Source organism: Girardinichthys multiradiatus, chromosome 2, assembly GCF_021462225.1.
Source record: "Girardinichthys multiradiatus isolate DD_20200921_A chromosome 2, DD_fGirMul_XY1, whole genome shotgun sequence".
NCBI classification, from domain to species: Eukaryota; Metazoa; Chordata; class Actinopteri; order Cyprinodontiformes; family Goodeidae; genus Girardinichthys; species Girardinichthys multiradiatus.
The window spans coordinates 893,589-919,625 of record NC_061795.1 but is presented as its reverse complement, the minus strand read 5'-3'; the positions used below and the strand labels follow the sequence as shown (position 1 = coordinate 919,625).

The 26,037-nt window shown below is 39.5% G+C and overlaps 2 protein-coding genes across 6 annotated transcripts in view; both read left to right on the top strand.

Moving 5' to 3' along the window:
• The window catches only part of hsd17b12a (hydroxysteroid (17-beta) dehydrogenase 12a), a 66,594-nt gene extending 62,150 nt beyond the window's left edge, over positions 1-4,444 (top strand). For all 5 annotated transcript variants that reach the window (XM_047353462.1, XM_047353444.1, XM_047353453.1 and 2 more), the window contains 4 exons: positions 274-355; positions 1,366-1,431; positions 1,693-1,842; positions 3,142-4,444. In XM_047353462.1, coding sequence (XP_047209418.1) covers positions 274-355; positions 1,366-1,431; positions 1,693-1,842; positions 3,142-3,282 — 439 coding nt within the window. In that variant the 3' untranslated portion in view covers positions 3,283-4,444. The remainder of the gene's footprint in view (positions 1-273; positions 356-1,365; positions 1,432-1,692; positions 1,843-3,141) is intronic.
• A 6,720-nt stretch (positions 4,445-11,164) lies between these two features.
• On the top strand, positions 11,165-24,585 carry alkbh3 (alkB homolog 3, alpha-ketoglutarate dependent dioxygenase). The gene is made up of 10 exons (XM_047354704.1): positions 11,165-11,265; positions 13,747-13,832; positions 14,023-14,132; positions 14,223-14,257; positions 14,397-14,444; positions 15,414-15,517; positions 17,646-17,734; positions 18,397-18,606; positions 18,994-19,092; positions 23,388-24,585. The coding sequence occupies exons 2-10, from the start codon at positions 13,757-13,759 to the stop codon at positions 23,511-23,513; spliced, it is 897 nt and encodes a 298-aa protein (XP_047210660.1). The 5' UTR covers positions 11,165-11,265; positions 13,747-13,756; the 3' UTR covers positions 23,514-24,585.
• The last annotated feature ends 1,452 nt before the right edge of the window (positions 24,586-26,037 follow it).

Sequence of the window (26,037 nt, the reverse complement as noted above, 5' to 3'; positions counted from 1 at the left end):
CGGCCACTGCCACACGGTCTGTGTCCAGGATTAACTTTTTGTGAAATTGGCTGCTGTTGGCCAGACGATTATCAAAATTTATAAAACAAATCTGCCTTTAAATGAAAAAAAATGAAGTATAAAATAACATTGCGTATTTAATATTTGTAAGATTTTATTCTCCAGCTCATCCTCTAAAACTTCTGTTCTCCCTGAATATTTTACATTCTGGGTATTTTTTTCTGCTCTTCATTTTCTTGAATTCACTGATAGAACTTAATTATTTTCTCCCAGATCCAAAGGTGTCATCCTCAACATCTCCTCAGCCAGTGGCATGTATCCTGTCCCTTTGCTTACGGTCTACTCTGCAACCAAGGTATATGTTTAATTCTGTTGTTGGCACCCCTGGTAAAGATGTGTAATAATCATTAAAATCATCTAATGCTGCAGTTTGTAATATCCAGCCTTTTATTTAGAGTACATTGATTTGGAAAAATATCAAATATCAAGATTTTTATTTGTATTTTTTAATATACATATAGTCACAGCTGGCTCAATAAGTTCTACTCATACAATTCCTTTTTAAAAATGAATTCAATTCCATTAAGTTTTTTTCAGTTTACGTTTTTTTGTTGAGTGTCTAGAAACGTCTAATTGGTGATCCTATAGTTTGTTTTTCATAGATTTAAATATATGAGGCACATTTTTCTTTTGGCACTAGGCAGGGTGAGAATCCATATTTATCTTTTCAGCCATCACGGTGGGCAAGACAGGAAGGTTACCAAAGAATCTCCAAAGGTAACCTCAGTAACAAACGTCGGTTCTATGCCGACAGGTTGTTTGGAAGGTTAAAAGGTTAAAAGCCCCTACTCTAGTTGAGTTTAAAACAAATGATGAATGTGTGGGAAAGCACAGCATGCCCTGTTTTGTGTGTTGGAGGATATGTGATTCTGTGGGCTTGTTTGTCTTCCAAAGGTCCTGGAGACATTGTTTTAGTACACAGCTGCATTAACTCTTTAAAACCCTAGGACGGCAAAAACGGCAAAAGAAAATCATGAGGGTTATTACTCCAATTACCCTACACCTTTATATTTGTCTACAGGTGTCCTTGATGATACCCCTATATTAAAATATAAGATGGCAGTAATTGTTTTTCAGTATGAGATGATGATGATATGGTAAAATACATTTATTTTAAGACTTTTTACACAACTTTATAATGGATGCCAACCATTTTCTCTCTGTAGGTTATATGTAAAACTAAATAACTGCTTCTGGAAACTGATATTTTAAGTACCATCAGTCCAAAATCACTCCTGCCATTCTTTCTGTGACCTCTTCAATGCTGATAAAAGATTTGGCCATCATCTATGCCTCTGTTTGCAGGCCTTTGTGGACTTCTTCTCCCGTGGCCTTCATGAGGAGTACAGACGGCAGGGCATTATCATCCAGGTTGGTTTAGACAATGTGTGCTGAAACTAAATCACTACTTTATTTTGCTCCTTACCTTTGTTTTTTTTATGATTTACACCATGCTTAGGGCTTTTTGATGTAACCATTTGACTGAGAGGGAAAAATGATGGTTTAACACTGCAGTATACATAGGTTACCCTGTGGCCAAAGGGTTCATGAGTAGTTCTGTCTAACAAGTTGAAAACCATTTTTCCCCCTTGATTTTTAAGCCCTTCTCACATGACATTCTTTGTTTTTTAGAGTGTGCTCCCCTTCTTTGTGGCAACCAAAATGACCCGCATCAGGAAGCCCACCCTGGATAAGCCAACCCCAGAGCGTTATGTAGCAGCTGAGCTTAATACTGTGGGTCTGCAGAGCCAGACCAATGGCTACTTCCCTCACGCTGTCATGGTAAGGAAAAGGGAACTGGAAACACAAAATACTGACAGCCATTGACACGGGATGCCTGGAGTATACTGAATATAATTACAAGTCAACTGTTCTCAGTTACTGTAGATGTTTAGAGTAAAGGCATGCTTGAAAACGTTTCTAACATTTTGGACCTTTTTTTTTTTTTTTTTTTTTTTTTTTTTTAGGATGGATTAAAAAATATTTTCCCTGGATGGAATTGTGCAAACAATTTAAATGTTTTTTAAAAACACAATTTGGGTGTGCAAGTTCAACTTTCTACAATCAATGCAAAGTTAATTATACATAAAGGCCCTAATATGTAAACTGATATTTGGTTAAAAGAGTTGGAGGCTTTTATTTACCTCGGTTTCCTCACCCAGCTCTGGTGTTTAGCATAGTTCACAAACTTTCTTTGGTGTTAAGTTCAGAGGGCCTGTCCAGAAGCTTAATGTTAGATTGCTCTATCCATTTTAAAGCAAGCTTCGATGTTCGTTTGTCTTGTTGGTACACTTAGTTGTATAGAGGCTTAAAACTTGATTTGAAAGCCATTCTCTCTGATGCTTCCATGCATTCTTATCACTGTGGATAAACTGCTAAATCTTTGTCTCATCAGACCAGAACACTCTGCCAGTAGGCATTCAGGTTCCATATGGACAGCTATAATTTTCAGCTGAGGTTGCTGTTTATTTATTTGGTGCTAATTTCATGGTCACCCCCTCTCAGTTCATGTTGATGTTAAAGCCACTTCACTATGGACAGTGACAATGGTGTTGTGGCAATGTTCAGTTCATGCACCTTGGTGGTTTCTGAACTAATTGAACAAATATTCTTTTGAGTGTGACAGTTTGGGTAAGGTGTTTTGGGATTTGGACACAGGTGGGCGTTCCAACAGCACAATGATTAATTTTCAGATGGCTAAAGTAGCTTAATATTAAGCTTCCAGAATGGAAGCCTTTTTGAAACTTTAACCATGGTTAAATCTGTGCGAGGAAACCAACTAAATTAAATCAACTGCACGAATTTTTGCAATCGTCAAATATCATGTTACAATTGCCAAAATCTCGATGTATATTTATTAAGGTGATGTCATGTTTACATTTGAGCTTTTATGTATATTTCTGACCCTGTATGCATTACAGAAAATTCATGAATTACAGCTTGTGCACACAACTGGTTCCAATGAATCTTTTAAGGAAGAAGAAGAAAGACATTTATGCTTTGTTCATTTACACAGAAGCTTGATAACGGTTGTAGTTTAATGTTAAGTGTCTAGTGTAAACACATGTCTGTTAATTGCAGGGTTGGGTGACCACCAGGCTGGTACCAAGCAGCATTGTTATCTTCCTTGGCGCCAGAATGAACCGCCTTCAGCGCACAGGATACCTGACGAGGAGGAAGCTGCGAGAGCAGAAGAACGGAGCCAATCTGAAAACTGAATAATAAGAAGGCCCATGACAATGCAGGGAGCCACTCCTTTTCGACCGTGATGGTGCTTATGGACGTATGTTGGTGTGATTTGATCTTCTGGAGCTGCCTTAAAATGTAACCTTTTTGTGCCTTATGAGTAAACACGACTTAAAGCAGTGACAGTCTGCCCTGATTCCTATCTGGGCAGATGTAGCCAAAGAATTCAGGAAGCTGCGTGATAAAGTGCTGGTTTTGATGAACAATGCCTTCATGTGTTTTTTGGTTTTTTTTTTTGTCATTGACACTAATGGTGAAAATAATAATGCAAAATGAATGACCAAACCCTGCTGTAGTAAATGGTGATGGGTGTCTTTTTATATATAATTATTTATTGTATATTTGTAATATGCATATGCAAAACACAAAATCCGCAACGCTAGTTTTGAAACTATTTCTCTTTAGTAATGGGAGATATTAAAAAAATGGCAGTTTCTGCTTTTATTATTCCAGTTTATTTGCCTCACTGAGCTCATCTTTTTTTTTTTTGCTGACTTTGTGTTTTGCTGCTTATTTAAAAAATGTCACATTGTGGTGGGTTATGGTTGCATCGATGTTTTGTTTGTTCCAAGCTCAAGTCTATTTAAATTCTTAGTTTCTTTTCTTGTAATATTGCTGGAAATGGATGGATTCAGTGAAGGGATGGTTGTTTGATTTATTGTGACAGGATCTTAACTGTCAAAGTGAATGATTAAGATGTTTTTCTTCTGATCACTTTGTCCTTTTTGTTAATTTTCCTTAATATATTTGAATGGCTCTATTATTGACAGAACACTCTGGTAAATGTAGAGCTAAGATTTCATTGGTTATAATTTTAATGTCAACAATCTTGGGTTGTCGCGTCACAAGCTTTTCATCTACGTTTTTACAATTGTTAGATTAGTTTAGATGCCACCAACTGTTGCATTATTTGATTTTGATAAATGCATGTTTTTGTTTTAATACTTGATGCCTGACACAATGCCCTATATGATGTGGTCTGACCTGGACCTTAAGTGGTTCTGTGAATGTTTTTTGGATTTTTTTCTAGTCTTTTATATGCTTAAAAATAAAGATGTAAAATGGACTGTTTACAATCATTCTGCTCATAGCAACTCATCTTTTCTACGGTTTGTTAATAAAAGCTTTGGCAGAAGAAGCTCTGTGTTGCTTTGTACATATGAGCATGTTTAAATTAAAAATGTTTTCTACTTTTCTTGAAATCTGCAGTGTTTCACATACACAAACCTCAACACCTGAAATGTTCCCATCTATCAGAGGAGGAATTGCCAGAGTGGCTGCTGAATAATCTGTATCTATGATAAGTGGACGTTGTGCTCATCCGAGCCCCAGATTAAATCTAGATTTTATTTAAATCAGAAGTGAGATATTAAGATTCTAACCATACAAATGACCCAAGCTCAAAGCATTGCTATCTGTAGTACCTCATTGGTTAACATTGCTTTAATTCCTTCCTGCAATGGATAATGATCCATTCAGTGTGTCAACGGCCCATCACCCTTGCATGTGGGATTTTTTTTTCCATTCATTTAAAGTGACTTGTAAAAGTCTTAAGTCCTGGTTAAAAATGACACATTTGTGATTTAAAACAAAGTTTTCAAATACTGTGGCATTTATTCTGTGCAATTCAACTGAAGTGTAGTGACCTGGTTACATAAGTGTGCACACCTTTTAAACTAATACTCTCCTGAAGCACCATCTGATTCATTTTCAGTATTTGGTTCTCTTGAGTTCACAATACCATCAAGTACAGGCACATCTAAAAATATAGAATATTGCATAAAAGTGCCATGTTTTTGCTAGTCATCTCAGAAAGTGAAACTCATATAGAATCGTTATACAGAGTGATATATTCCAAGCCTATTTTTCTTGTAATTTTTGATAATTATGGCCTTACAGGTAAAGAAACCTAAAACATAGTGTCTTTTCAAATTAGAATACTGTGAAAAAGCTGGTTGTTCAGAGTTCTGTATCCAAGCATATTGACAGAAAATTGAGTGGAAGGACAAAGTATGACAGTAAAAGGCACACCAGCAACAGGGAGCACAGCAGCCTTGAGAGCATTGTCAAGCAAAAATCATTCAAGAATTTGGGGGAGCTTCACAAGGAATGGACAGACAAATGGTAGACATGTGTTGGGACCACAGCCATGGGGACATGAAAGTCCAGTACGAACTTGTCTGGAACTTTCAAAATAAACCGCATTAACCTACTTCCAGCACAGCAAATGTCTCTTTGCTGGCAAACAGACATAAATTCTTCAAATTGGATCCAAGAGTGTCATACGATCACGCAATCATATGCACTAAGTTAAGTAGGAATGAATTGGTGTTTGTGTATCCCATATATATAAGCAAACTGTGCTCCAGAGAGTTCCCAGCAGAGACTCTGTTTCTACAATGCTGAGTGGAGCACTTTTCCCGGTTTGAAGGAAGGACAACGGGACCGCATCACCATGGTTACAGCAGTAACGTGCAGTTTAGCCGACAAAACGAGCCGCCCCACCCCACAGCTGTGAAGGTCAGCTGCAGCTAACCCTTTGTTCACTGCAGATGCTTCTTCAAACTTTGTTGCCCTGAACAATTTTTCCTCAGTACGGTTCACCTGAGAGGTTAAGTTTGGGCAGAGAGAAGTAATTTAGAATGAACTGATCTAAACATTTTTTCAATTTATGAAGTTTGGTTTTGTTTGTGTGAAACTCAGCCATCTTAGTGCTAGCAGATTATCTGCTCAGGACATGTGCTCAATTTGTGTGTTCTGTGTTTGTGTTTGATTTAAAGTTAAGAAAAACTTTATTTAAAAGGTGATTTTAAACACAGAAGATCGGCCATAACGTGCCATCCACCCTTATGCATTTCAACCCTTTTATTAATGGTATTTTAAAGGTACAAGCTTCTTTTGTTAACTTTAACTGCTAACAGCTAAGAACACGTGGTTTCCTCCTAAAAATCATTTACCCAAAAAGGTTGTTGGTTTTCAATCTAGTAAAATAATAGTCCCTAAACATCATTTTACTAAACTTGATAACTACGCAAACACCATTAAGCCCCATTTCTCCAGAAAGATTTGGATCTTTTTCAAAATATTTCCTTAAATATTATTTTACTAATTTCTTAATAATATTTCTTTAAATATTATTTTAATAAATAAAGGCAGCTAATTAAACACTACTGAGAATTAGTCATCCAGAAGGTTGGTTTTATTCAGCAGATCATTCATTAAAACATTATTTTATTAAAATAATATTTAATCTGATCTTGCATTGTGAATGGTTGTCTAAATGTTTGCTGATTATTGTCTAAGTTGGTTCCAAGACTAACTTAACTTCACTTCCAGATTCTTCAAGATAATCCTTGGTTCTCAAACATAAACATTGCATGGTAATGTTGCATCACTCTTTTGGTCATAATTATCAATCATCTTTAATCAACTTGTTTATATTGTACATAGCACATTAGTCTTCATTATTCTTTAATTCTGCTTGGTAGTTTAGTTGAATTGTTTTAGCAAAGTAAAGAGTTTGTTAATTGAAATATGTTTGACTTTGAGTTGACTTATTTTTGTTAATAAATTCTTGTATTTTAATAAATTGTGTGAATTTATTCCATATATGTGCAGAGTTTATGTTGTTCAATAATGTCAGAGCTCATCTCACACCTTTCTATTTTGTCCTAATACCATCGCCTTACTGGGCTGGTATTCACAGGACAACCCTTAACAGACCCAAATATTATTTTATGAAATATTAAATAATATATTTATAATTACAACACATGGGATACAAATGTTGCATTCCTCCTGTCAAGGCACTCCTAAACCAGAGACAACGTCAGAATCGGCTTACCTGGGCAAAGGAGAAAAGGACCTGGACAGTTGCTCAATGGTCTAAAGTCCTGTTTTCAGATTAAAGTAAATTCTGCATTTCCTTTGGAAATCAATGTCCCAGAGTGTGGAGGAAGATTGAAGAGGCACAGGCTTGACGTTGCTTGAAGTCCAGTGTGAAGTTTCCACAGCCAGTGGTGTTGGTGTTGGTCTACTGTGTTTGCTGAAGTCCAGTCAATGCACTTCATGCTTCCCTCTGCTGACAACCTTTATGGAGATGTTGATTTTATATCCACCTGCACACACTGCCAAAGGCACCAAAAGCTAGGTAGATGACCAAGGTGTTCCTGTTCTTGATTGGCCAGCAAAATCCCCAGACCTGAACCCCATAGAAAAGCTATGGGCTGTTGTCAAGAGGAAGATGAGAGACACCAGACCCAACAAGGCATGACTGTAGGTTTTAAGAGAAAAAGGAATAGCCAATGATCGACTTTGTTGTCGTATCATCAGACCTTCGGCCGCATGTTTTGGACACTCGGGTGAAGAGAGGGGCTGAGCTGTCCACTGATCACCACCTGGTGGTGAGTTGGATCTGCTGGAGGAGGAGAAAGCCGGACAGACTTGGCAGGCACAAGCACATAGTGAGGGTCTGCTGGGAACGTCCGGCAGAGCCCTCGGCCAGGGATGTATTCAACTCCCACCTCCGGGAGAGCTTTGACCAGATTCCGAGGGATGTTGGAGACATAGAGTCCGAGTGGACCATGTTCTCCGCATCTATTGTCGATGCTGCTGCCCGTAGCTGCGGCCGTAAGGTCTGCGGTGCCTGTCGCGGCAGCAATCCCAGAACCCGGTGGTGGACACCGGCAGTAAGGGACGCTGTCAAGCTGAAGAAGGAGTCCTATCGGTTGTGGTTGGCTTGAGGGACTCCTGAGGCGGCTGACGGGTACCGTGGGGCCAAGCGTGCTGCGGCCCGGGCTGTGGCAGAGGCAAAAACTCGGGCCTGGGAAGAGTTCGGTGAGGCCATGGAGAAGGACTACCGGTTGGCCTCGAAGTGATTCTGGCAAACCGTCCGGCGCCTCAGGAGGGGGAAGCAGTGCTTCGCCAGCAATGTTTACAGTGGGGATGGGGAGCTGCTGACCTCGACTGGGGACATTATCGGCCGGTGGAAGGAGTACTTGGAGGATCTCCTCAATCCTGCCCTCACGCATTCCCTGGTGGAAACAGAGGCTGGGGACTCGGGGTTGGACTCTTTCATCACCCAGGCTGAAGTCACCGAGGTGGTTAAAAAGCTCCGCGGTGGCAAGGCTTCGGGGGTGGATGAGATCCGACCTGAGTACCTCAAGTCTCTGGATGTTGTAGGGCTGTCATGGTTGACACGTCTCTTCAACATTGCGTGGCGGTCGGGGACAGTGCCTCTGGACTGGCAGACTGGGGTGGTGGTCCCCCTTCATAAGAAGGGTGACCGGAGGGTGGGTTCCAACTACAGGGGGATCACACTCCTCAGCCTCCCTGGTAAGGCCTACGCCAGGGTATTGGAGAGGAGAGTCCGGCCGATAGTCGAACCTCGGCTTCAGGAGGAGCAGTGTGGTTTTAGTCCCGGCTGTGGAACACTGGACCAGCTCTATACCCTCTACAGGGTACTCAAGGGTTCATGGGAGTTTGCCCAACCGGTTCACATGTGTTTTGTGGACCTGGAGAAGGCATTCGACTGTGTCCCTTGTGATGCCCTGTGGGGGGTGCTCCAGGAGTATGGAATCGGGGGCCCTTTACTAGGGGCCATCCGGTTTCTGTACGAGCGGAGCAGGAGTTTGGTTCGCATTGCCGGCACTAAGTCGGACCTGTTCCCGGTGCATGTTGGACTCCAGCAGGGCTGCCCTTTGTCGCCGGTCCTGTTCATAACTTTTATGGACAGGATTTCTAGGTGCAGCCAAGGGCCGGAGGGGGTCTGGTTTGGGAACCAGTGGATTTCATCTCTTCTTTTCGCAGATGGCGTGGTCCTGCTGGCCCCTTCTAGCCAAGACCTACAGCATGCACTGGGGCGGTTCCCAGCCAAGTGTGAAGCGGCTGGGATGAAGATCAGCTCCTCCAAGTCCGAGGCCATGGTTCTCGACTGAAAAAGGGTGGTTGTCCTCTTCAGGTTGGAGGGGAGATCGACAGACGGATCGGTGCGGCTGCCGCAGTAATGGGGGCGCTGTGCCGGTCCGTTGTGGTGAAGAGAGAGCTGAGCTGAAAAGCGAAGCTCTCGATTTACCAGTCGGTCTACGTTCCTACCCTCACCTATGGCCATGAACTTTGGGTCTTGACCGAAAGAACGAGATCCCAGATACAAGCGGCTGAAATGAGCTTCCTCCGTAGGGTGGCCGGGCACTCCCTTAGAGATAGGGTGAGGAGCTCGGCCATCCAGGAGGAGCTCGGAGTAGAACCGCTGCTTCTCCACATCGAGAGGAGCCAGTTGAGGTGGTTTGGGCATCTATACCGGATGCCTCCTTGACGCCTTCCTCGGGAGGTGTTCCAGGCACGTCCCACCGGGAGGAGGCCCAGGGGACGGCCCAGGACACGCTGGAGGGACTATGTCTCTCGGCTGGCCTGGGAACACCTTGGGCTCCCCCTGGAGGAGCTGGAGGAAGTGTCTGGGGAGAGGGACGTCTGGGCGTCTCTGCTGAGTCTGCTGCCCCCGTGACCCGGTCCCGGATAAAGTGGAAGACGACGAGTACGAGTACGGGAACAGGTCAAACACTATTTCCATCATGGGAGAAGAAGTGGAGGTGGTGGAGGAGTATAAATACCTCGGTGTTCACCTGGACAACAGACTAGAGTGGAGATGCAACTGTGAAGCCATCTACAAGAAGGGACAGAGCAGACTGTACTTCTTGAGGAAGCTTAGGTCATTCGGTGTTTGCAGCAAGATGCTGCAGATCTTCTATAAGTCGTTGTGGAGAGTCTGATCTCTTCTACCATCATCTGCTGGGGAAGCAGCATCAGAGCCAGGGACTTAAACAGCTCAACAAGCTGATAAAAAAGGCTGGCTCTGTTCTGGGGACTCCTCTGGAACCTCTGGAGATCATTGTGGAAAGAAGGATTCTTCATAAAATGAAGAACATTATGGAGAACCCTGAGCATCCTCTTCATGAGACTGTCCTACAACAACAGAGTGTCTTCAGTCAGAGGCTTCTTCAGATCTGCTGTAAGACGGACGCTACAGGAGATCCTTCCTTCCCACAGCCATCAGCATCTACAACGTCTCTTTGAGGAAACCTTCATAATATGAGCTATAACAACATTTAATTTGTCTTTGGGATTAATAAAGTATTTTTGAATTAAAATTTTGAATTGAGTGATGCAAACACTGCACAAGGTGCAGGAATTTCAAACAGGGTGAGTATATTTTAGACAAAAACATTGTTGTATTAAATAAATATTACAATGATCTTTGTATAGCAACATTTAAACAAAAACAATTCATGTGCTTTAAAACAAGGTAAGAACTACATTAAAAATCATTTCTACATCACAAAAACAAAGTCATAAATATACTGATAAAATTGGACATTTAGCGCACAGTCAAGCTAAAAGGTGTTCCTCAGAGCTTAGTTTATAGTATAGTATAGTTTAGTAAAGTACAGAATAAATGAAAGAAGTTTGTGTTTGTTCGTATCGCACAAACGCAAACTTTGGTTTCACATTTTCACTGCATTTTAGTTTCAAAACGGTGTTGGCTAATTGATTTAAATCTAAACTTTAAAAGGTACTTTGATATGTACCCTTACTATAAGTATACATACTTTATATTCTCAGCTTCAACAGTCAGATCGCCATGGGGGTGCGGAGGGTTTAAGGGGTTATGGTTCTTGATCTTGAAGCAAACAGATATAATGTATGTACCTAAAAGTATTTTAAATATTGTTTAAAATATAAAGTTTACATGGGGGCATTTTATTCCTAGGTAAAGTACGCGGATAGACTTGGGTATATCATAGATTTATTACATGATTGATACTGGGTGAACATTGCATAGGAACCTTGATGTAGCTTGATAGTTTGTAATGGGACCTATTATTGGGTAACACCGTAGCAATGGCTGCCTATCGTCAGTATTTCTTGACTTATCTCTGCTGTGGCGTTTTAGCTGCGGTTTAGGTGAGTCTTTGAAGGTTTTTGGTGTTCGTCGCCCGTCATAAGTAAACTTTGATACTATTTACGTAGCTTTAAATAGCTTGGCTATTTTTTTCTAGGCATATAGTTTAGACTGAATCTTGTTACATTTATTCGAACAGGCTGTGAAAGGTAGTCATTTTATTGTGGGCATATCATTTGATCAAGTTTAAAACATTATTATGAATATGCATGATTAGGTTTTTGGTAGCGAGTTATGTGACAGACTTAAAGCTGCTAGCCAGATTTGTCTGTAAAGTCACTTTAAAACTAATTTTAGATCTAGTTTGTCATCTGTAGAAAATGCCATGCTTCTCTTTCTTTTGTTATATTGTTGTAAATCGTCATTTAATCAAGATAAACTCTACCCTCCTAAAAACGAGCATCCATGCACACATGCTTCTGGTGACGTCACATAAGGCAGCTGATCATGGTCCTTTAGATTTCGTACCTTGCATTTGTAATTTTATTGTTTTTTTTTTCTCTCTTTTCACAACTTTAAAATCAATTCCTTCAATTACAAGGCGTTTACTTGCATCCCGCACGGCTGCAGCAAAATGAGCCATATGTGAAAACCCTGCATGGACTTCCAGTAAAACAGAATGCTGATTTGTGAGGCTGGCCAGGGCAGACTGGCATGACCAGGTTTTATTATCAAATATTTTCAGTGATTACTTGGAGCCAGTTGTTGTTTGCATTGCATTAGGATGACTTTCAAATCCCAACAATGTTTCCTGGTAAACTGTAGTGATGGGACTTTTGTCACTCTGAAGGGAACGAATCTTCAGGATCCGTTGACTTTAAAAGAGCCGTTGAAATGATCCGTTTTTGAAAAACAAGCAATTTTGCTCTTAATATAGTGTTAAATATAGAACTATGTGGGAAACCTGGCATGTGTGGGTAAAATTTGCAACTAAAGCTAAATCATCTTTATTAAGAAAGTTTAATATTATTATTTAAAAGGTGCTAAATAGAACCACAGTATGTTCATGCAAAAAAAAAAAATTTAAATGTATATTTTCCATAAAATGAAGTATAAAATATTGAAACATAAATATCAAATACCCATGTAGTTCTTTACTACACGTTTTGTGTGCATTAATAGCATTTTATTGCTATATATAATATGGAAACAAAATAAAGAAAGCACCTGAAGAATGCAAGAAAGTGCACCTGGGTTGCTTTGGCAAAAATCAAATCACCAACTGCAGCATTAAATATTACGATTAATGCAACACGCTAATGGTAAACAACACTTAACTGGAAACATTAACCAAATAAAGTGTGCAGACGTTTTGTTGCGCCACTCATTGTTTCGTCCTCAAGCAAGGATCACACTGTGACCGTCCTCCTCCTCTCTCCCACCGGGTCGCACGCAGCGCCACACACCCTGCCGCTATGACATGAAGAGCAATGAGCATGCCCGCTGTATGCTCGTACCTACCCCCTTTCGTTTTTCGGATTAAATCGCCTAATATTACATAATTTAAAATTAAAATATGACATAATTTAAAATTAAATTGCGTTATACGCAAGCAAAGCAGTGAAAAACAAAGAACGTCTCTCACTAAGACGTGATTCCTATCATTCAAGATAAAGAGTTGTTCAAAAGAATCAATTCGTTCGTGAACCTCACATCACTAGTAAACTGTTGCATCACATGCTGCTTCTGGTGAAAGTGATTGCCAGGCTGACAGATGTTTAATGGTCCCAGTCCTACTAGTCAGCCCCTCCATGCATGCATCTACAGCTTCGTCTGTACCATCACCATCGTTCCACCTAACACCAGAGGGAGGAAAGAAGAAAATTCATTAACATTGCCAGTCAGAAAGATGGAACTTGTTCAGGTTAGCTAAATGACATGCAGTGCTGCAAGTAACCAAGCTATTTAGTATGATAAAAGCAGAATTGTATTTGCACCTTTTATGAGTGGTGAATATGCATGAAAACCAATGGGATGGAAGCATTCAAACAAGAATATAAACGGATGCATAAGGCTGAACTGCTTTCAACTCAAAACATTTAGAATATGTGTTGAAACCTGTTAAAAGTCACTCATCCTGCATAGGTTTTTCTAATGCCAGATGATGAGCTTGATTCTTGTCTCTCTTTTGATGTCATCTAACCCAAATATGCCCGAAGTAGAATTTACAGGATTTTTTCTTTAGGTCACTTTTTAAAAGCTTTTTATTTTGTGAAGTCCTACAGAGTGAATCTATATTGCATAACTCTGTGGTGATTTACTTAGTGTATATTTGTGAGTGAAAAGAATACACCACTGGATTTTATCTTAAAGCTAAGCCAATCAATCGCAGGATTGACATATTCTCACAGGAAGACACTGACTTTGCAAACAAATACACAAATCCAGAAATCCAGCAGCAGTGATTTATTGCTTTAGTTTGATTTGACGAAGAATTTCCTCATATGTTTATGATAAACCAGGTTTTTTTTGTGTAACTGCAGATCAGATGGGATGTCAGATAAACGTCAGCGTGCACGAATCCAGGGTTCCTGGGCCAAACCACTGCCAAAGTCCTCCACTCAAACGGGTAATTTTAAGGTGTCCTTTTAAATTGTGAAAATGGGCATTTTTGTTGATTCATATTTTATTCCCTGGAGTCTATGAAATTATTTTGTCGTCTCTAGTTATTGAGCTGTTCCTAATCAAAAGACATATGGATGATATATAGAACATTTTTCTGGTTTTGGTTTTTAATTTTTCTGTCTCGCCCTTAACAGTGGGCGTCCTGAACAATCAGCCCAAACATGCTAACACCACCACCTCTGGTCAGTGGGGATTTGGCAACGACAAAACATCTAAAACATTTGAGTTTTACCAGCCTGCCAAGGTAAACTGCAAACTGTTACATTTAAACTATGCGTGACTTTGAAATACACTTGAGGACATTATTAAACCCTCATCCTTTCATTCTCTGCAGCCAGTAAAAGAAGTACTTCCAGAGAGGGTGATAGAGTAAGTCAAACTATGCTCAGTTTTTAAGACTTCTTTGGATTAAAAGCACGTGTTTGACCTTTTGTTACATGGTGTTTTTGTAAGATTCTAATTCTTTTATTCAAAGATGAACTAATGCATCTAACTTTTCTCTCAACAGACATTTGGGTGATTATGAAATAAGTCCTGGGCCATCTGGGGTATCTCGGTGAGTATAGTTTAGTGAAAAAGGAAATGACTTCCTCTAGGTGGATGTGTGGATAAAAGCACAAATGAAGTTGAATGAGGAGAAGGAACATAAATCAAATAAACAATATGAAGGTATTGGCACCAGACTTATCATTCCTGAAGATAAAACTAATCTGTATTGGATATTTAAGTCCACTAGATGGCAGTAATCACTCACAGATTACCTGTCATATTTCTGCAAATAAAAGTGCAAGGTCTTTTAAGTGTAAAGATAACAATGTCATTTCTTAGCATCAAATGCAAACAAATGAAAAGGTAGCAATTGTTGCATTTAGATGGTCTCATGTGTCTGATCAGAAACCTTTGTACAGCAGTGCTTTAGAAGGGTTTCCCACAGTTAAACTCAGCAAGTTCTGATAAAAAATAATCTGAAGGATCAACGATCACCTGTGTCCAGCTTGGGCTACACCCTTTTGCACAGTGCAAAGACTTGGTTTAATATGACCCACTGTAGAGGAATATCAGTAGATTTATGTGGTATGAGACAAGTTTAAAAGGTTTTAAGACACGTGGCATTACATCACCTGCTGGCAGTGAAACAACATACCAGAAAAGGCAGAAATCTGATCAGCCTGTAGTAAATGTACTCTAAGCTCAGCCGCCCAAAATATTTGAAGATTTCAGTTATCTTGCAAAATACTGAAGTTTATAAGCAAAACAGAAATTGGAAGATATGATCCATGGTTTTTAAGACTTGAGCCAGAGATTCAGTTGGTTTTATAAGCCCCTAAATTATCAGGATACTTAATTTTTGACATTTTCTCAGTCATTACCTGAGCTGCAAACACTTTTTTACTGTTCACCTCATTTTGTGTTTAGCACTGAGTGGTTTTTAAATGCTTTGGTTTTGTAATAATATAAAAGTAAAGCTTGAAACCTCTCAGGTATTTAGTACGTCTGTGTGTTGTTTGTGTTTTGATCCATGCAGACTGCGGCTGCGGCCTGGGTTTCTCACACCAGAGGAGGCTGACTGGATGTTCAGTAAGCTGCTAGCAGAGCTTCCCTGGTCCCAGAAGACCAACTACAGACTGGGTGGGTACCTGTAACTGCAACAGGTACTACTGAGCAAAGTGTGGAAAATAAGTATGCTTTAAAGGCTATAATAGCTTTACTAGTATTCAGCCCTACCTGGTCCAATACCTCATAGGACCTCATGTATATTGACAGCTGCAGGATAAAACTCTGGTCCAAGACTGAAATATTTTGCAGCCTCTAACAGGTGTTTCTCCAGGATTTTGCTTTTAATTTAATTTAATTTAATTTAATTACATCCATTTTGTCACCTGTTCTGACCAGTTTATCTATTCCTTCTGAACAATAGGATCCCCATATCATGATGCTGCCATCACCGTATCCCACTGTGGCGATGGTGCGCTCAGGGTGAAGTCCAGTGTTAATTTTTGCCACACATAATGTTTTGGATGAAGGCCAGTTGAAGCTATGGTCTGATCTGACATGCTTGCTGTCTCCTACATAGCTTGTGGCATACTGCAACATGGCTCAAATTCTCCCACCTGAGCATCTGTAGCTCCTCTGGAGATGCCATGGGCTACTTGGCTGTTTATCTGATGAATGCTCCCCTTGCTCGGCCTGTCATTTCAGGTGGGCGGCCATGTTTTGGTAGGTTTGCAGTAGAGATTGGTGATATGGACTTAAAGGCTTATTACAATGTTTGTGCTGATCAATCAGTATTTAAAAACCCTTTAAAAGTCCTTTTGCCAGTTGGTTATATGGCTGGGACGTTGCATTCGCATCATCGATAAATGGTACCACACTTGCCCATCTCTAGTCTGCAGCTGCGCCACAACCTACTTTAAGATGATTATTTGATCAATACTGAATGAGATGTTCAGATCTTGGTAGGACATTGTTTTAAACCTGACATGCCTTACTGATTGTTTGTTCTGTAATGTTCTCTAACAAGCATCTGAACCCTCACAGAACAGCTATAATTATACTGATACTAAACGGCACACAAGTGGGTATCTACTTACTGATGACTACTGAAAGTTGAATTTTATTTAGTAGTATCACAGTAAAGAGGGCAGACTTCAGAATGTGGATGCTTTTACAAGGCGTTGTACCAGAACAGTGACCGTTGTCAGTTAAATAGGAAGAAATCACACACCACCCAGCCTATATGGAGTGATCATGTTGAGACGATGCCATACTTTCCTTCAGTCTGCCTTTTCTCCCAGCTGGCTCTCATCCATCCTATGTGCAGTTCTGTGATATCTCCACAGCAGACAAACAGCATGATGTAAACCAGGGGGGGTGACCATTTCTGAACCCAGCCCACAGAGACAAGTTTTGCAATCCTCTTTCACTCGCCAGAGTTTGTCAACAACGTACGTATGGTGTTAGGTTGAAGGAGCAGCTGGGGGAAGATGTGGGAAGCTGTTATTTGTCATGCTTTGGTTTATAGTGCCCTTTTAATGCACTGATTCATTTTTCCGATCTTTTCAGTCTCAGGGGTCTAAATTAAGCTATGTACAAATTTGTAACTTCTTTCCCCTCCGTCAACATCTTTTTAAGGAACGAATAAAGTTTCTGAGTGCCTAAATAGCTCCACATGTTTATCTTTGCTCCACAAGCCCTGAAATAATTCATTCCCAGTAGAAGTGATGGCTTGTCAAGCAGTTTGTTCTGGTTTGACTGTGTTTCTGTACCGGAGGATCAGCCAAAATAAGCAGAACAGCAGAGAATCGTTTCTTGGTTGGGAAGCACGCAGATCCAAAAGGAACAACTGAAAACAAGTCAAATTAGATTTAGACGCTGACTCTGCCTTTGGCTGGAAATAGACTTTGGTGGCAAAATGCTTGCCTGAAGAGAACCAATTAAAAACCCGTTTCTTCATGTTCTGTTCTACTCAAAATGGTTCATCATTCATTTACTGATGGGTAAAGATGTTAGAGATGTTTTTGAAATTCAATATTCACATTCAAGCAGCTGCTGTTTTCTATGAAGAAAAATACATTTAGTCAGGAAATATGGGATTTTAAGACTTGCAGCAGTTTTAAGGTTTCTGTAAAAAAGAAAATGACATTTTTTTCAAATAAATGTTTTCACTCTAATAAACCTGCTCATTCTTGATGGTCATTATTCTTTTATTGCTTGTTGGTTGTGTTTGAATTTGCCCGTGTTGCTGTGTTTTGTCAAGGTGAGGCATATGAAGAGCCCAGGCTCAGCTGCTGGTATGGAGAGTTACCGTATACGTACGCTCGCTCCACCATGGCTGCCAACACTCAGGTACCTCTGTCTCAAGGCAGTTGCTTGCACTGGGTTTTATTTAGTGGTATCAGAAACAGTTCATTGTGATTAATCGTTTTTTTAAATAATCGTCAACTAATTTAGTAATGGAATAATCGTTGCTGAAAGAACAACTCACTCAGAACAGTCGTTAGGCCAAAGTTTTACAAAAAATATTTACATTTTGCCTTTAAGGTGAAAAACCTTTTTCTGTAAATATGCTTTAGGCTATACAGCTTTAGGTTCACCTGGTTCCAATTCTGTAAAAAATGTCCTATTAAGCAGCTTTTGCTGTCCGATTATTAAACGAAAGAATAGCCAACAGAATAATCAGTTAACAAAATGATCATTAGTTGCTGCCCTAATCAGATTAAAGGAAGGGCGAGTGTGTTTTTATTTGCACGACATTTTGAAAACCATGCATACTTTTTCTTCCACTTCATAGTTAGTGCTGCTTTGTGTTGATCTATAACATTTCCCATAAAATCTTAGTGTTCGTGGAAAACTAAAAACAGTTCCAGGGGTATGAAAACTTTTGTTTTCAGTCTCGCAGCCTACATATTTCTTCCTGTGGGTTCATTTTGTCCTTATTATCTTGAATCTGAATTCTGTAGTGCTTCATATCATTTGCTGAATGCTGTTCTACTGTCTTTTCTACATAGTGGCACCCATTGCTGGTAGCCCTCAGAGAGACGGTGGAGCAGGCGAGCAGATGCACCTTCAACTCGCTGCTGTGCAACTTGTATCGTGATGGACACGACAGCATCGGCTGGCACAGCGACGACGAGGCCTCTTTGGGTCCCAAACCTACAGTTGCGTCTCTCAGTCTGGGCGACACCAGAGTGTTCAGCCTTCGCAAGAAGCCTCCAGCGGTGAGACGATGATTAAAACTGGTTTACCCATCCTCAAAGATCAATTTCTCTGTTTTTAGACATGAATTAGGGCATGTCAGCCCATGTTTAGGACCACTTTGATGGCAGTAAATCAGCTTAACAGTTTCCTAACAGTAATGTGCTAATTCTGTCACATATGTTTTTGCTTCTGAACCCTCAGTCTGGTTTGTGTGTGAGTGATTTGGCTTACATTTTATTAAAAAATGCAAAGTGAAAAAATACAACATTAATGTAAAAAACAGTTACATTCTGTGCTTCTATGAAGGTAAGATTCAGCAGACCACACACAGATGAGATGTTTTGTAATGTAAGTTAAAGGTTTGAGTTTATAACTCTTGGTTTTGCATTGATCTGCTTATATGCAAGGAGGACAATGGTGACTACACCTATGTGGAGCGAATTCGGATTCCTCTGAGCCATGGCACTCTTCTGCTGATGGAGGGAGCAACACAGGATGACTGGCAGGCATGGTTCATCAATTCAACTCAAAATGGATTTAATTGTTGTTGCTTTCAGTAATACAGCAGCTGTAGAGGTTGCTGGTACGTGCACTGAGTAGACAAGACGGTTAGCAGGTACATGCATCCAATTTGGGATGAATTTTCCTTCCTACTTACAGTAAATATGTGGATTGTCTCACTCCACCTTTAACTGGGAGGTACTCTGCAGAAAAAAGACAAATATTTCCATCCAATTGGCCTAGGCAAGATGGTCTTGAAGTTTTATCACAGTATAAAATGTATACATACTATAACAACAAAAGTGACAATAGCTTGTATTTAAAAACTCATCACAGTCTTTTTAGTATTACATTTGTTTCTGCACGCAGAACACAAATATTGCTCTAAAACAGAACTTACCCACAGTCAAACAAGTCTTTTCAGAACCCCAGTTACATTAAGTAGTTCAATTTTACTGCAAAACAGCACACAATAGTTCTATTCAATCTTATTTGAAACAAATGTCTATTTATTGATGCTTTCATGGAACCAGAAGTAAAAAAAAATAGTTCAAACAGAAACATTTTACAAAAAATTCAGTTTTTTGGGCTTTTGAGGCTTTTATGATAAATCAGCATATCTATGATGATAAGTTTATCCCTGATGATAATAACAAACAACATGACAATCACCCATCCCTACTCGCCTTAATAACAGACAGGAAACAGACTCTTACAGTACAGTTTTAGATCTGGAAGATCAGCAACACTAGCCTTTTAAGAAACTGTAGAGGAAATAACGATTCTATGTTATGTTCTTCAGTTACAACATTTTTACCAGTAACGGTTGAAATTAGCAGAGAAACCAGTACTCCTAACTCTCTTTTCGTTCTCCTCAGAGTGTGCCGGTTTTCACAGTGTTGCAGCGTTCTGTGCGTATCTTTTGCCAAGTGCATTCAGAATTAATGATCCACACAAAATTATACATTTATGTGCTTCACTGATCACACCGAGCCGCCAAAGCCTGACAGTTTTTATACGCTAAACACAATAACAAGGCAAAACTTTTAATTGGAAATCTCAACTTCCCTCAGTCTCCAGACAAACAGCACAAGTTGGAGGTGTGTGCGCTTCTGTCAACCTGAGTGCCTTCTCCATGGAGAGTACCAGCAACCTGAACACGGCACAGTTTTTGTTGGCATGGAGATTGTTTGTCTCAGCTGCTTGTTGAGATCATTTCTGTTGCAGCCACAGCAGTGGTGGAAAGCGATCCGCATACAAACCACGCCCAAAAATGTGTTACAGTTGCTCACTTGAAGTGCTGCCAGAGTTGGTATGATAACTTGTGATGGACTGGCGACCTGTCCAGGGTGACCCCGCATCCCACCCATAGAGTGCTGGAGATAGGCACCAGCTTCCCCACGACCCACTATGGAAGAAACGGTTGAAAATGACTGACTGACCTTGATGACTTGGCATGTAACTAGTATGATCAGTCCTGGTTTAAAGTTTCAGATAACAAGGCACACGGGTGTGTCTCAGCCTCTTGTTATAAATAAACTACCTCTGATGCTTAGCAGGTTGCTCCACACTGAAGACAGTTAGGTTCCTCCCACGACAGACACCCACCCAGGACATATGAGGTCCTGGGGAGCTTAGAAGAGCTTCACCTTTTAGTTCGGGTTATTTGTTTTACACTCAGACAACTTCTTGATTTAAATTAGTGGAGAAACTTTGAATGTGTGAAACATTTAGCAGTGCTGTTTCACATGAGAAAAGGTAAATGGATGTTCTATCAAGTGTATCTACAAAGGTACTGAAATACAACATTTTTTGTTAATATTGTACATAGCTAAAGTCATTTGACGTAAACTGCAAGGTGGTACTAGCAGGGGCACATTTGTTTATTATCGTGTAGTTATTTGCACACTCTGTTCCATGAATCGACTTTTTTTTACAATCATAAGATGTTCAGAACGCCTGAAGGCCAAGAAAATGAAAGTCGAATGTATGAGATGAGAAACGAAATGAAAAAAACTAGGTTTAAATTTTAATTTGTCCACATTGAAAGTGGAGGAGTTTAGTCATATAAACAACATTTCTGGTGCAAAATGACATAGGTTCATAAATAGTGCCATGAGGGACTCCACATAGCATTCAGTAGCAACAAATGTATGCCCTTAATGTTTTTAGCACAGGTTTACATTATAAAATCTCTGAACACTAGAAGTACTCCTCCCATATGATTTTCCAGAACTTCCCCCTCTATTTTCCCTCACATTAAACCGAGTTAGTTGAGTAGTAAGCTGACAAACTAAAGAGCAAGAGAATAAAACATTTGGAAAGCAAGGAGCCAGAGAAAAAGGTTTGAGCCCCACCAGAAAATTAGATAAGGTCAGGGATGTTTTATGTTGACATCTCTCTAACTAACCCAACAGAGGTTCCATTGCCGCTTTAGGACAGGTTCAAAGCAAGAAGATTACTCAGATCATTAATCCACCCTTTGTTATTGCAGTCAAAGTCCCGCTAACAAAGCATCTGGGTCAGGGAGAAAGGTTTACAAGTAAATATCAAACAAAACCAATCTGTTCTGCTTAAAGGAATTGGTTCTAAAAACAGAATGAATGGTGCTTTCTGCCTTATAAACGGATCTAGATAAGCAGTTAAATGACAAGTAGTGTGTGTGTGTGTGTGTGTGTGTGTGTGTGTGTGTTCCTGTCTTGGCATCACAGTGAGAACCATTTTCCCGATTTAACCATCAAATTGAGGACCGTTTGTACCAAAGTGAGGACATTTTGCTGGTCCTCACGAACTATTTTGCTAACGGTTAGGTTTAGGACTAAGGTGTGAATTGACTTTAGGTTAAGGTTAGGGTTAGGCATGCACTGGTAATGGTTAGGTTTAGGGTTATTGTCAGGGTTAGGGCATAGAAAGGGTTGAAAATGACTGAAAATCAATGGAAGTCAATGGGAGTCAACACATGGTCCTCACTACATATAGCAAAACAAGAGTGTGTGTGTGTGTGTGTGTGTGTGTGTGTGTGTGTGTGTGTGTGTGTGTGTGTGTGTGTGTGTGTGTGTGTGTGTGTGTGTGTGTGTGTGTGTGTTTGAAGGTAGAAGATGCTGAAATCAACCAACATATTTAACCTATTCAAAAGGTCCAGATATAAATAAGCTGATTTAAGTTGTGTTGTTTTTGAAATGAGAAAATTTACTTTTGTTATTAGATGAATAAATAAATTGGCTGGTGAAATATCATTAAACACCCTGTTGAAAAGTCAGAAAGTTATTTAACGGAAAACTATATTTTCTAATGTTGTTTGTTCAGTCAGGCTGGTACAGCTGAGAGTTAAGCATTGCTGCATACTGTTCATTTTACTCCTTTTTATGTTTAACTACTGAAGTCTTGGTTGTTTCTGTCTTTTTTTGGTATAAAAAGGAGTCAATTAGTACCTGACTGGGATGTTTCATTAAGCTGGCAGAAAGGCACTGACTTCAACAGAAACCAGGAACAATGTTGACGTTGGAAATGTTTGCATTTTAGAAAACGCAGAGTTACGGGTCTAAAATATTGAGGGATCACACAAAGATGTGTTTATGTTGAGACGGATTCTTCTTCTTTGTCCTAAAATCAGGCAAATTGTCCTCATCACAATTTTTTATAGTACAGCTCCAAATGATTTTGTCTTTGTTTTAAAATAGTAACACCCTGTTTTACGGCGACCACCCTCTCTCTCTAACACACACATACAGCAGGATTTGCCTCTGCTCCTAATGTGAATTATTAATGCCATCTCACAGCAGGATGGCTGGAAGGAAATGCATTTTAAGCCCTGTAAGTTACAGAATCTGCTAAAATCTATCAGACGATCAAAGCCCTGTGAAATCGTTCCTAAATCTCTGATCAGTGGATCTCTGCTTCCACCTTTAGTAGATGGTAGTCAATAGTTAAATCTGATGTCATTTTTCTGTTGTGACATAAGATAAGAACAAACATTTTTCATTTTATTCTCACAGTTATTATAAAAAATGGTCAATCTTTATTCCTACGTTTGATTGTGGCTTTTAAATGAGGCAGATTTTATGAACAGTGACTGAGTTGAAAACATTGAACATCTAGTTTATATCCTCGTATTACCAGGTGTTGCTAATGTGCAACACCTGGTAATGTGCTAGGTGTTGCACATTAGCTCATTACCTGCCCATGTTCTTGATACTTTATGAGGCTGCTAAGCCTTCTGGATCTAGAGAAAACACTAAATGTTAACATGTGACACAAGCATTTTAGATACTTTTCACATTGGTCTCTTTATCTTCACCAGCATCAAGTGGCAAAGGAGTACCATGACAGGGGCCCACGCATCAACCTGACCTTCAGGACTATTCACCCAGAGCCAGAGGGCCACAGAGCTGGCACAGAGATGAGATTTGCAGCAAAGCAACTGTAGATCCCTCTTAGAGTCGGGTACAAAAGGAAATTTTCACCCGTGGGATGAACAGAAGGGTGTTTTGGAAGAAGCACTCGGGTTGTAAGGCATTACTTAGTCCTGCTTAGTTTGTATAAGTGGAGAAAAGTACCTGAGATGTTTTTTAATACCTGAAGTGTCTGAGGCTGCGTTGAGTGGTGCTTTTTCCAAAGCCGTTTACAGAAACCGTTCTACAATATTTGTTAATGTTCACTTCACCTACCTGAAATACAGAAAAACACCTTCACCCACTGCGTTTGTAGCCTCCTACAGTGGTACATATGTTGAATAAACGTTTTCTGATTGTCGCCGTAATGAACAGATTTGATCGGTTTGATTTAAAATCTGCCCAAACCTTAATTTGAACAACTGTTTTTGGATGAAATTCAAACGTGTGTGTACTGGTACATAGCAGATATTATATGACAGGTCCTGGATGATCTAGTCTGTAAAGACTGTTCAGAATGTCCACATAGAGTTGATGAACGTATGCCTTGTTAATTGTAGGGAAGGCTTCTGTTTAAAGCAAGTAGCCACTTGGGTCAGTGAACAACAGGAAAGTAAGATTTATTTATGGAATGCTCTTCTTCTATCTTAAGTCAAATGCTAAGCAGAGGAAACACTACTGTACAGATCAGCAGCTTACTTAGGAAAGCTGCCTGAGCGCTCAGTATAATTTAAAGAACGTTTTTTTGTTAAATAATATCCAAAGTCCTTTTTTTTTTCGTTTGTTTTTGTCATATTTTCTTGACAAATGTGCAAATCCTAAAGTAATAAAAAGACAAAATCTTTTTGATTGCAAAATTCAAGTTTGCATTTGTAGTTTTCTGCAGTAGAAAAATGAAAAGGACATTTATGTGAGAAACTGTAAAACCCTTTCAACAGCTTAGCTTGTATGTTTTTATTGACCACCTTTCTGAAACATGTTTCTTGTGATAACAGAGACCTAACCCATTTGCTGAAGTATGGCCTGTTTTTCTTAATAAACATTCTTCTAATGTAAATTGAGGATTATTTGTTACTTCTGTGTTAATAAAATGTTTCTTGCATTTTCCCTAATCTTTTCTGAATATTAAACGTATTTGTAGTCCTACATTCTAACCATGGTATCGATAAGGAAACACTGGGAAATACTGCAGACCTAAGGCAGTTGTTTTTATCAGATGGAGAGAGATTAATTGTGATTTACTGACTCCATCCAAGTCTGATCAGCATAAAGCACATTGATCATGCAAAAGTATGAATTTAAGACTGTGACATTCTTTGTTCCCTTTTGATATTAACAATGGTCACCTTTTTTAAAATTCCTAATCTGTTTATTGCAGATTATGTGATCTGAAAGAATAACTCAGAAGGAAACAGTCCCTTAAAAATGCTCAGCAATGACTGGACAGATGGAGAAAATAGCAGCTAACATCAGTGGGGTTGAAAAGGTACCTAAAAGTCATCTTTTAAAAATTGAATAAAAGCAAAACAGAAAGGAAACAAAACAGGGATGATTAAAAACTTTTGCACAGTACTTTTAACTACAGCAGCTTTAAAACATCTAATACACTGCATAAACGTAAAATATAACTTAGAACCAAATTGTCGGTGTTTTGCCTGAAGAGTCAACATTCTGTTTGGAAGAGGCCATCAGGGCAGGGATTAGAAGAAGTTTGTCATGTAAATAGACTGAGTGTAATAATCTGATTGTAGTGTTTTCAAAATACAGTGAGCATAATATATATTCACCCCCTCTAACCTGTGGCAGTGGAGAAATTATGCAACCATTGTTGGAATCACCTTGAAAAGATGTAACGATAAGAATGGGACATTTGTTTTTCTCTTTGTTGTGCTTATATTAAAAATCATTTTCTACAGATGGAACTCTATTTAAAATAGACTGAAGTGTTATTTGCACATTTTGGGAACCAGGCATTTAAGAAGTACAAAGACAGTTAAAAATTAGATTTATTTCAAATGTTTTAGCAGAACTTGTTTACATCTGGTTTCGTTTAGAATATTGGAAAAAGAACCTGCTGCCATTAAATACAAAAGAAAATTAGAAAATATGCATATAAAAGGCAAATTAAAGACATTACATAGGAGTCAGAAGTGGGTTAAAGGGAAGAAGTAAAATGTTGGGTACATTTAAAATGGGCTGCATTTATCTTCTAAAGCAGGACAAGAAATGGTTGAGAAATCATTGAACTGTGTCAAATGACCCAAAGACTGCTGTAGGGTCCTTTTCAGGATTACTTTTAGTGGCTTGGAGCATCGATGATGGACTATCAGTGAGTGTAAAGGTTGTCCCATGGTCAGTTTATAAAAACAGGTGCAAATTCTTAGATGCATTAGCAGGAAACTCTGGACCAAAAACAAGATGCTAGAATCATTGAACTGTTTGATCAGAAGGTCTACGGATGTACGATGTTTATATAATTAGATTTTAGGTCACTTGATACAGAACCTCAGACTGCATGTAGGGATCCAGTCATTCCACTGGGCTCTCTGTGTGGTTTAT

Bases quoted from the DNA above. Each gene is read 5' to 3' on its own strand.
- alkbh3 (XM_047354704.1), top strand. From the start codon at position 13,757: ATGTCAGATAAACGTCAGCGTGCACGAATCCAGGGTTCCTGGGCCAAA. The intron at 14,133-14,222 runs GTAAACTGCAAA...CATTCTCTGCAG, and splicing joins AGTTTTACCAGCCTGCCAAG to CCAGTAAAAGAAGTACTTCC. The intron at 17,735-18,396 runs GTACCTCTGTCT...TTTTCTACATAG, and splicing joins CCATGGCTGCCAACACTCAG to TGGCACCCATTGCTGGTAGC.